Source organism: Marmota monax, unplaced genomic scaffold (assembly GCF_021218885.2).
Source record: "Marmota monax isolate L192 unplaced genomic scaffold, Marmota_monax_Labrador192_F-V1.1 WCK01_AAM20220418_F8-fsc00160, whole genome shotgun sequence".
NCBI classification, from domain to species: domain Eukaryota; kingdom Metazoa; phylum Chordata; class Mammalia; order Rodentia; family Sciuridae; genus Marmota; species Marmota monax.
Genome location: NW_026694183.1, coordinates 3438786 through 3449885, shown reverse-complemented (window position 1 = coordinate 3449885; position 11100 = coordinate 3438786). Strand labels below are relative to the sequence as shown.

The 11100-nt window shown below is 52.2% G+C and overlaps 1 protein-coding gene across 1 annotated transcript; it reads left to right on the top strand.

Moving 5' to 3' along the window:
- Window positions 1-131: 131 nt before the first annotated feature.
- Syngr4 (synaptogyrin 4) lies at window positions 132-9557 on the top strand. Its single transcript, XM_046465888.2, has 5 exons — window positions 132-278; window positions 1433-1632; window positions 7454-7691; window positions 8805-8944; window positions 9270-9557. The coding sequence occupies exons 2-5, from the start codon at window positions 1540-1542 to the stop codon at window positions 9498-9500; spliced, it is 702 nt and encodes a 233-aa protein (XP_046321844.1). The 5' UTR covers window positions 132-278; window positions 1433-1539; the 3' UTR covers window positions 9501-9557.
- The last annotated feature ends 1543 nt before the right edge of the window (window positions 9558-11100 follow it).

Genomic DNA, 11100 nt, shown 5'->3' with positions numbered 1-11100 from the left:
CGTCCGGCTTCAAAGGGAAGGGGCGGGGTGGGCGCAAGAGTCCCGGGGCAGGGCTCCCGCGCGCAGCCAGCCAACGGCGAGCTGACCAACGTCCGCTGAGGCCACGCCCTTGCGCAAGCTAGCTCCCGAGTTGGCGGAAATGGAAGAGGGCGGGACTTGGGTACAGCCAATCAGCTGTGGAGGAGCAAAAAGGCGGGAAAAAGAGGAACCAAAAGAAGGCTGAGGTGGCGCCTGGGACCCGGAGGGGAGGGCGGGCAGAAGGAAGAGCCGGACTCCAGGTGACGTATTTCGGTCCTCCAGAGCAGGGGTGACCCTTTGTCAAGCAGCGTCACCCCCCACCAGCCCCAGCAGTCCCATCCCATGTCTTTAAAGGGAGGACCCTAATTCTACGAAGGTGGCCTAGCCCCGGGTGTGTGGCCTCATCCAACGGGACCGCTCCATTCCGAGCTGAGCTCCACACATCGAGGGCAGGACCCCAACTTGAGGAAATGCACATTTACGAAGACGATGAAGCTGTCGCCTAGTTCTAAGAGGAAATAACCCCAAATCACAAGGACAGCCTAAAATATACCCTGAAGGCCTGCGTCCTCCATTATGGGTTTGTCGCCCCAGCCTGAAAGGGATTCCTGGGCTTCAGACATCCCAGAGGTCCTCCCTACCACCCCATAGAGCCCATACTTTCCAGAAACGCCCACCTGCGTCCTCTCAGAGAAGGTCACCTTTAAGCTGGGCCCTCAAGCTCCTGTCAAGGACATGGCCCCCACATGCCCCAGCCCTCTCCAGGCCCCAGCTCCTTGGCCTGGGGCTCCTCACCCTGCCATCCCACTCTGGAACCCCTGGCCCACAGTCCCCTCACCCACATGCTGACTTCTGGGACCTGAAGCAGCCACTTCACTTATGGGCCCACTCTTAGGATCCCCAGCAGCCCTGTAACTCTGTGCCCCATTTTTAGGACCTCCAAAAATATCCCTGTCCCCAGTTCCTGGGTTTCCCTATGCCCCCCACTCCTAGGACTCCCAGCAGCCCTGTCACCCCACATCCCCCTCATCCCATACCTGACTCTTGAGGGCACCTGAAGTCCTCTCTCCTGCATTTCCAACTCCTGGGGCCTGAAACCAACCCTTCACCTGCCATCCAATTCCTCACCCCTTATCCAGAACTCCTGGGACCCTGAAGCAGGTTTTTTACTCCACATGCCCCATTCCCAGGACTCCCAGAAGCCCCCTCACCCCATCCCCAACCTCTGGAAACCTCAGTAGCCCCATTATCCTGTACCCCAATTCAGAGGACCCTTAACAACTTTTCATCCCCCAGGAGCCCTTTCACCCAGACTCCAACTCCCAAGAGCTCTGGTAGGCCTGCATTTCACACAACCCCACTCCTGGAACCCTATGTCCTGACTCTGACGTTCCATGTCTGTGTTGTCTTGCAGCAGCAAGCCTCAGCGTGAGCTTGGAGCAGTCAGGTGGCAGCACCCAGCAGGCAGTGCCCAGAACCTCTCCCCCCACCTCCAGGGACCTCAGAAGGAGAACAGCCACTATGCACCTCCCAGAAAGCCTGCAGGACCTGGCTGACAGTGAGGCTGTGCATTTTCTGAGGAAGCCAAAGAGCGTTGCACGGATCTTAGAAGGGGTGAGGCCCCTATGGCCCACCTGTAGGATGTGGGATTGTGGCCCACAAGATGGGAATGGTCAACTTTCAGTCCTAGGATCAGAGGGAGGGGGCAAGAAGGGTCAGATGAGGAAATGGAGCAAAAGGGAGCTAATAACTGAAGCCACCTTTGAGCACTCAGCTATTCCTAGCACTGATTGTGTCTTTTTTAAAATATTTTGTTTTAGTTGTAATTGGTCACAACACCTTTATTTTTATGTGGTGCTAAGGATCGAACCCAGTGCCCTGCAAGTGCTGGGCGGGCGCTCTACCGCTGAGCCATAACTCCAGACCCCTTATTGACTCTTTGCAAGAAAAAAAAAACCTTCAAAGGAGGTGCTGAAAGCCCCATTTTGAGCTAAGAAAACTAAGAATTAACAAAGTGAACTAATTTCCTATCTTGAAGACTGCTGTCCAATGGGGTAGCAATAAGGCACAGATAGCTATTTCAATTTTAAATAGCATAGGCTATTTCTCAGTCACCAACACCACATTTCAGGTATTCAGCAGCCACCTGTGGTTCTTAAATTGGAACATTTTTGTGATGCCAGAAAGTTCTATTGGACAGCATTGACTAAGGTCACATAATAAGAAACAGTGCCAGGGTTCAAACTTGGGTCTGTAAGATACTAGACCCAGTTTATTTTCCTTCTCTTAGGTTGGGGTGGTGGGAAGAGAATATGTAAGACAGACCTAAGATACCAGCTGTCCAGTGGCCATTTGTGTGTCAAGCACTGTGCTGAGGCTTATATGCATCTTGTAGGGGGAGGGTACTGGGGGTTGGATTGAACCCAGGGGTGCTTAACCAATGCACCATACCCTTAGCCCTTTTTATTTTTATTTTGAGACAGGGTTTTGCTCAGTTGCTTAGGGCCTAATTTGCTAAGGCTTGTCTAAAACTTGCAGTCCTTCTGCCTCAGCCTCCTGAGTGGCTGGGATTATAGGCTGCACCACCAAGCCCAGCTATATACATCTTTTAGTCATCACTACATCCCCATAGAATCTGTACACTGGAGTCAAATCCTCATTTGGTGAATCACCTGTAATACTAGCTACTGGAGAGGCTGAGGCAGGAGGATCACAAATTCAAGATAACAACTTTGAAATCCTATCTCAAAAAATAAACAGGGCTGGGAATAGAGGTCAGTGGTACAGTGGCCCTGTACAATTCTCAGTACTGAAAAAAACAAAAACAAAAAACATCATTCAGCTCAGACTCTGCTGTGTGACCTTGGACCAGTCACTTCTCATTGGCTTTAACTGTGCGGCCTTTACTGCTCACTCTTGACACAGCCGGACACAGCCCAGGGAGATGATAAATCTCATGCAAGTCTGAGGAGTAGGTTGGGTGCCTTATGTCAGAACTTAGGGTTTCCTGCCGGATTTCTATCTCCCTGCCCCTTCTGGAACAAAGGGACCACACAGGCCTGAATGAATTCTAGTCTAGCCATGTGCCATCTGTTAGAGGGGTATACTCCCCAGGTTGCTCAGCTGGTCCTGGCATAACTATTAGTAGTACTACTTTTCATTCCCAGAAGTGCCATTTTGTTCCATAGCTTATGTGGTCACCATATGTCTGTGTGACCTGAAGCAAGTTACTTGACTCCTCTGAACCTCTCTCCCTTCATCTGTAAAGACAGTGTCCCCTACCCTGCTCAGAGGAAGGTCTATTGTGGAAATGAGACAAGTTAATGCCTATACGGTGATGAGCACGGGCCTGGCAAGTGGTAGGCTTTCCTTAAATAGCGATTATTAGTGGAACAAATCATGACTTGTGAGGGAGGAGAGATGGGTTTCAGCGCCCAGGGTGATAGGGATTTGTGCCGCATTGTCCTTTTCCCCAGGGAAAGAGGAGAATTGTGAATGTGAATGTGCCACGTCCCTGCTGGTGGAGGCTCCTGTCCTCCTCACCATATGATGGACGTTTCTGCCCTGTCTAACCCAAGGGGAAACTGAGGCTCCCAGAGGTTGAGTGACTTGCCCAAGGACAGCACCCAGCTGGTGGGCAAGTCAAAGTGGGATTTACCCGCCTGTTTCCAAAGCCTGGGGAGGAAGGGCGCAGCAAGGGAGGAGGCCCAGCTGGTGTGGAGGGGTGCGGGCAGCGGGGGAAGGGCTGCTGGCTGTGCCAGACGTTCTGGTCACGGACTTTGCCCGCTGCTTCCATCCTCCCTCCTGCCCGCCCTCTCCGCCTTCCCCCCTGGCCTGGCTTCTCAGTAGGGAGCCTCTGGGCAGCTGGTGCTCTTGTCCTTCTCACCGCCGCCTGCCAGCTGGTGCCTTAACTGATGAATCTTTGCTCCCTCCCTGGGGATAGGCCAGCAAGGGTGTGGAAGGAGGTTGGACTCAGGCTCCAGTTGACTAGGGTCTCTTGACCCAGCTGAGCCCCCTCCCAGAGTCTCCAGTGCCCTGGGCTCTAACATAGCCAAGATCTTCTGGGACTGGTGGGCAAATAACCCAGAGGCCTCAATAACCCTCAAGAGAACTGGATTCCAATCCCACCCCACGTCACCTGAACTTGAATAGAGGATTCCCGCTTTGGTTGAATCCTGAGAACCACCATTTTCCTGAGCACCTCTAGGGCTGAGCGCCCACCCCTGCATTTCCCCTCTTCAGAGCATAGTGACAGACTGGGAAACTGAGGCTCCAAGAGCTCAGTGCTGTGCCCAGGGCCACATAACTGGCCGAGTAGGACGCGTCTGGTTCTTTCCACTCCACTGTAATGGCTTCGATTTATCACCTGTGAAACAGAAATGAATTAATAACACCTCCCGCGTGGGCTGGTGCTAGGTTCTGGGAGGTGGTGCAGCTAAAATGGATATGGGCTCAAAAATGATTGATGCGCTTTCCCATCCCAGACCTGGCTCTGCCTGGGACCAGTCAGCTGGGGCTCATCCTGCAGCCTCCCTGTAAGGGTAGCTGTGGGTCAAACGAGACAATGCCATGAAGGCACAGTGCTTGGCAAAAAGAGAGACTCCTTGTTGACAGTCATTGTCGTTGTCATGGTTGTAAAGCTGTTAAGACAAAGGACAGAGAAAGGAGGATGGGCAGGACGAATGCTGAGGAGCTTAGGGATCCGTCCTTTGCCTCCTCCACCTTGCTCCTAAGGACAAGCAAGAGCTGGAAGGAGCCAAAGCCACTCCCTCTTTACACATATTTGCAGAAGTCCAGTGTGGTACTGGGTGCTGGGCCTAGAAGGGTCCACCATGGGGCTTGTCCTGCAGGACTTCAAATTCTAATGAAGGGCCATTTGCAGTGGTGCATGCCTGTAATCCCAGCCGCTCTGGAGGCTGAGGCAAGAGGATCATAAGTTCAAGGCCAGCCTTAGCAATTTAGCAAGGCCCTAAGCAACTTAGTGCAGCCCTGACTTCAAATAAAATATTAAAAATAGGGCTGGGGATGTGGCTCAGTGGTAAAGGGCCCCTGGGTTCAATCCCAGGTACCAAAAAAAAAAAAAAAAATTAAAAAATTCTAATGAAGGGGTCATTTTCAACATGCCCTTTCCCTCAGCCTACCCACCCCCCACCAACTCCATTAGCCAACACTGCCATATCCAATCAATCACCAGGTCCAATTTTACGTCCTAAATATTCCTGGATTCCCCAGGGCTCCCAACTCGGTGTTTCTGACCTGGTCCCTGCCACCAACCTGCTCTTAGGTCTGTGGGCATCTTGTTTTGTCCTCCTCCAGTCCATCAGCCATGTGACCCCAGAGGATTTCTCTAACCCTCAGGTCTGACCCTGGCCCTCCTCTGCCCAGAACCCTTCCATACATAAAATTAAGTTCAAATAAGAAATTTAACTTTCCATGGCTCCCCTCCTCCTCATAAAAACATCACCCCAAAGCAAACATCATCCTCCAACCAGCTCCACCCTCTACTCTAGGCCTGGTGTTCAAGATCTCTGAGAGTCTAGCTCCTGCCCACATTTTCAGCCTCATCTCACACCAGATCCCTCAAATGAGATTTCTCTTTTGTCCCTTTAGAACCCCTGCATCTGACTTTTTTCCCTGCTACTAACCCTTCCCAGAGTGCCTTCCTCCAAGCTGGGGATATAGCCCAGGGGTAGAGTGCTTTCTGAGTATATGAGAGGGCCTGGGTTCGAACCCCAGCCCCACAAAGAAAAGAAAGAAAAAGGGAAAAAATGCCATTCTCTTCTCTGCCTGGAAAAATACTCCCCTTTCAGGTCCAGTTCAGATGTCAACTCATGATCTCCTAAGTGCAGGCCCAGGATCCCACTCAGACCTTGACTCTCTTCCCTGACCTTGGCGCTCCTCCTGACCTTGGCATGCAGGCCCTCCAGCCTTCTCCACTCAGATGGAAGAGCTCTTTGTACACCCAGAGCTGATCCTGCAGCACCCTAGGGATCCCTGTTACCCTCCAAACTATGTTCCCATTCCTCAGCCTTTAACACTCCTTATAAAAACATCATCCAAAGCAAAAGTCATCCTCCAACGAGCTCCACCCTCTACTCCAGGTACACACCTGCTCCTTCTGTGTCTGGCATAGGCCTTGCCACGTGGCCCTGTGGTCATCTGAGACAGAGGAGCGGGGCTTCAACTTTTCACTCATTATGCCTCAAGGCATTTGGTCCAGCGTGAAGTAGTGTAGTGAGGGGTTAAGAGCAGACTGAGGAGCCAGACTCCGAGGGTTCAACTCCAGGCTCTGCTGCTTACCAGTGTCACCAAGTTCAGCCAATTCCTCATCCTCTTTGTCTCAGTGTCATTATCTGAAGAACAGGACCATTAATAGTGCCCTGTCATAGGGTGGTTGCAAGAATATTTGTAGAATAACAAATGAACGTTACAGAAGACGGTCACAGACATGAACTATATGCTCCATGTATACCCAAGGGGACAGGAATATTGTATTTGTGGGATTTTGTTGGTTTTGGGGTTTGGTTACTGGGGATTGAAGTCAGGGGCACTTAAGCACTGAGCTACATCCCTAACCCTTTTTAAATATTTCTCAGGCTGGCCTCAAACTTGTGATCCTCCTGCCTTGGCCTCAAAAGTTGCTGGGATTTATAGGCGAGCACCACCGTGCCCAGCTTTGTATTTTGTTTTTTAAAAAACTTCTGAAACCAAATCAAAAAAGCATAATTTAATATTTGCTAGTTCTGGGTAGTCAGTACTGGGTATCTGTTATATTTCTCTCCATACTTTTCTGTATACTTGGAATATTTTACAAATTTATTTTTAAGAGTTGAATAGGGAACTGGGAGTGGTGGGTCACGTGCCAGCATGTGCAAGGCCCTGCATTTGATCCCCCAATTCCACACAAAAGAGGGGGGAAATGGGAATTGATAGGGAAGTAGGGAGAGAGAGAAGTTACAAGTAGAGGGAAGAGCTGAAGGCGGAGAACACACACCTCCATCAGCTCCACTGTGCTAAGAGCAGGGGACTTGGGTTTGGTGGCAAAAGGCAGGGCTGAGTAGGGAAAGAGGGAATGAGGAAAGGGAGGAGGGTGGAGACCACACAAGGCCCCAAAGACCAAACTGAGGGGCTAGGACTCACTCCTGGGGGCCTGGGGACCATGGGGGAGACTGTGAGCAGAGAGGGACATGATGTGAAAGGACCCCTAAGAGTTTGTGGGGGATGGTCCGAGGAGACAAGTCTAGAGGCAGGGGGGCAATGGAGGAGGAAAGGGACGGAAAAGAGGGGAGGAAGGGCAGAGGTTGAGAGCTCTGAGGGTGTGACAGGGAGGGAGAGGGCAAGAGTGACCCAACGTGCAGCAGGACTGTCCCAGCCAGGGAGCAAGAACAGCTCAGGGGAGTTGCTGAGCTTCACCCTGGTCCTTGGGGGTCCACAGATCTTCTCCCTCATCATCTTCTCCTCCTTACTGACCGATGGCTACCAGAACAAGACAGAGTCTCCCAGGCTCCACTGTGTCCTCAATAGCAACAGTGTGGCCTGCAGCTTCGCTGTGGGCGCCGGCTTCACGGCCTTCCTCAGCTGCCTGACCTTCCTGGCCCTGGATGCCCAGGAGAGCCGCATCGCCAGCACCCGATTCAGGACGGCCTTCCAGCTCCTGGACTTCATCCTGGATGGTGAGCCCCCGGGACCTCCCGCCCAGAGCCACCCACTCCTACAATGGCCCATGGGGCACAGCCCTTAGCCACCCAGCTGGCCCCATACCTGACAGTCCTCTCATCCTGTGGATCTGACCACACATGGCCTCACGTTTCTTGCTGCTAGTTGGCGCTTGCTGTTTCCTCCTCGGGGACAAATAAGCATCCTCAAGAGCCAGCACATGGCCTGCCCCCAGGCTCACCCCTTCTGCCCAGCTTCCCCCCACCTCCCCATTCATCTCCTTTCTTGAAAAGCCACTCCGTGGCTGGAAGTGGAGTTTGGAGCTTGGAGCCAGATGGACCCCAGCACCTCCTGGCTCTGCAGGCTCATGTCTCTTCCCTTCTTTTACCATCAGTAAAAGCTGGGACCAAGACCCCACCTTGTAGGGGTTTCTGAGGATGAAATAAGCGGGGCCTATAGTACCGCACACATTCACGGAGTGCTTCCCCAGGCAGGCACACAAATCCTGTCCTTTAAAGTCCTCAGAACCACCCTAGGAGGTGAGTCCTGCTCATTTTCCTGTTTTACAGAGAAGGAAACTGAGGCTTGAGGAGGCTCTTTAATGGGCCGCTGCTGCAGAGTGAGTGGCAGTCAGACACTCCTCACCACTGCCAAATACTCTCCATAGAGCCTGGCACACAGTAAGCACTAAATAAATGCACATTCCTTAAACTTACACCCTGGCCACCTCCTCTGTCGGATCTCTTCTCCCCCCTCCTCCTCCCTGCAGGGTTCAGGGAGTCCTCACAAGTCAATGAATCTGCTGAGAGCTTCCCGCGAGAAGGGAAGGTTCTGTACCTGTGCTGTCCGGCGTAGGAGCCGCTGACTACTCTTGGTCACTGAGCATTTGAAATGTGGCCAGGGCAACAGAGGAACTGAATTCTTTTCAGATCTACTTGAATGAATTGAAGTGGAAGCAGACCCACGAGGCCTGTGGCTCCTGTGTTGGCCATTTTGGACAGCAAAGCCTTTTGCAGCAGCTTACTCTTAGGAGGGCTCGGAGGGATTGGGTACAACAAGTGGGAAGTCATGCAAGACCCCTAACCCCATCTTTGCACATCCCCGGTCCCTATTCTCTCCCCACACCACAGTCCTCTGGGCAGGCATCTGGTTCGTGGGGTTCTGCTTCCTGGCCAACCAGTGGCAGCATTCACAGCCCAAAGAGTTCCTCCTGGGGAGCAGCAGCGCCAAGGCGGCCATCGCTTTCTCTTTCTTCTCCATCCCTGTCTGGGTGAGGTCGAGCCCCAGCCCTCACCACACCCCCAGGACCCTCTGCAGAATGGGGTGGGAGGGATAGAACATTCCAGCTCTGTGTTGCTCCCCTGGTGGTCAGGGGTTGGGGGCTCTCCCCGGGCCTCTGTTGACTTCTTCCAGGCTCACCTTCCTCTGAGCAGCCAGAGCCCAACATCAGGAGTGGTGCCTTGGCTGGGTGTCCATGGGCAGTGAGCAGTTGGCACAACTGGTCCCTGCCCCTCCCTCCCAGGCTAGTCCCTAGCCTGCCCTCTCCCCCCCTGCCCACCCCAAGCCAGCCTTCAGCCACCCTTTTCTGCCCACAGATATTCCAGGCTTATCTGGCGATCCAGGACCTCCGAAATGATGTTCCAGTCCCCTACAAGCGCTCCCTGGATGAGGGTGGCGTGGTGCTGACCACCTTCTCCCCACCCTCTGCCGCCAGCCCTGTCAATATGCCCACCGGCCCAAACAGCCTGAGTTACTCCAGCTCTGCCCTGTCCCCCTATCTGACCACTCCAAAGGCCCCTCGCCTTGCTATGATGCCTGACAACTAAACATTCTTATCCACATCAGTAAAGAGATACTCCTCCCTCCAGAAGGGTTTCTGAAAACAGCCCTGTCCTTCTCATGTCTGTTCTGCTTATCCCATGAGTGGCTGGGGGTGAGGGGGAGAAATCCCACTGGGTCACAGAGGTCTCTGCAGTAGGTCACATTACTGTAGCACCTCCAGGTACCCTCTTCCTGGCAGCGGGCAGGAAGCTATTTTCATGCCTATTAAGTACCAAGTCCTGTCCCATCATCTGCTCCTCAAGCCCCTCCCACACTGCCATGGAGGGAAGCACAAGCTGTCCCATCATACAGGTGAGGAAGCTCAAGTTCAGAGAAACTGTTTCCACCCGTGGAGAGAGCACCAAGAATCAGGGCAACGACGAGACCCATCCAGTGCTGATGTCAAAGCCCATGGCCTTCCACTACTTACAGTGACAAGGGACCCAACACAAAACCATGCTGTCTGAGGAGGCACTGGTCCATGAATGAGGTTCAGGGGAGATTCTTGTCTTCAAATATTCCAAAGTCCATCTTTGGAAGGGAGGGATTTCTGCTCTAGTGGAACCCCAGGGGTAATAGGGCACTTGTGCACAGGCCACAAATGCTCCTGCCTCTGGGGTCCAGCAGGTAACCCCAAAGGGAGAAGCACCTGTCGACATAGTAGCAAGGAGGGGGGGGGGCCTCTCTGGGAGGGGCAGCCTCCACCCACCATTCAGCCACGCGGCCTGGAGATACTAGAGCAGCGCTGTCCAATTGAAATTGGCTAGTAGCCCACCACATTAACAAAGCAAAACAGTGAAGTTCATTTTAATATATTTTATTCAACCCAATATGTCCAAAATATCATTTCAACATGTAATCAATATAAAAATTGTCAGTGAGGTATTTTACATTTTTTTATACTGAGTTTTGAAATCCACATGTATCTTACATTAACATCTTACCTCATTTTGGATTTGCCACATTTCAAGTGCTCAATGGTCATGTGTAACTGATGGCTACCATATTGGACAGTGCAGCTCTAGAACCTGTTTTTTCAAGAACAACTGGACATCCATTTGTGTGTGTGTGTGTTTTAGTGTGAAATTAGGGGCAACAGATACAAAAAAAAGTGATCACTGTGTGCAGGCCAAACAAAACACACCTACACAGGGGGCCACTGCAGCTGCAGAACATTTGTTTCCAAACTGGACAAAGGGATGTGGGTTGTGGGGAGTCAAGTTTGGGTTCAATTGGTCTCTTTTTTGAGACTTCCTGTGTACCAGGCCCTGTACTTGGTTCTGGAGGTACAGAAATAAATACAACACGGTCCCCATGGGCATCTACAGAAAATGGCCACAGTGCAGTGGGACAGGAAGTACTCTGACCTGGGAAATGGGAGGGTTCTGAGCCTTTGCTCCTCATTCTGTCACCAGCTGGATGGTCTCAGGTGTGTCACTTAACTTCTCTGGGCTGGGTTATATTGACTTACAACTAAAGAATTGGATCTGATTAGACAGGCAGTTTTCAGACTGGGTTCAAAGAGGTGCCTAGGGCTGAACAGGCAGGGATACCGCCCTTACCCCACAGTTCACTCAGGCGGCCCTGCTCCTGTGTTTCCAATAC

Coding starts and splice junctions, on each gene's coding strand:
- Syngr4 (XM_046465888.2), top strand. CDS start 1,540: ATGCACCTCCCAGAAAGCCTGCAGGACCTGGCTGACAGTGAGGCTGTG. Junction 1,633..7,453: donor TTGCACGGATCTTAGAAGGG/GTGAGGCCCCTA, acceptor GGGGGTCCACAG/ATCTTCTCCCTCATCATCTT. Junction 8,945..9,269: donor TCTTCTCCATCCCTGTCTGG/GTGAGGTCGAGC, acceptor TTCTGCCCACAG/ATATTCCAGGCTTATCTGGC.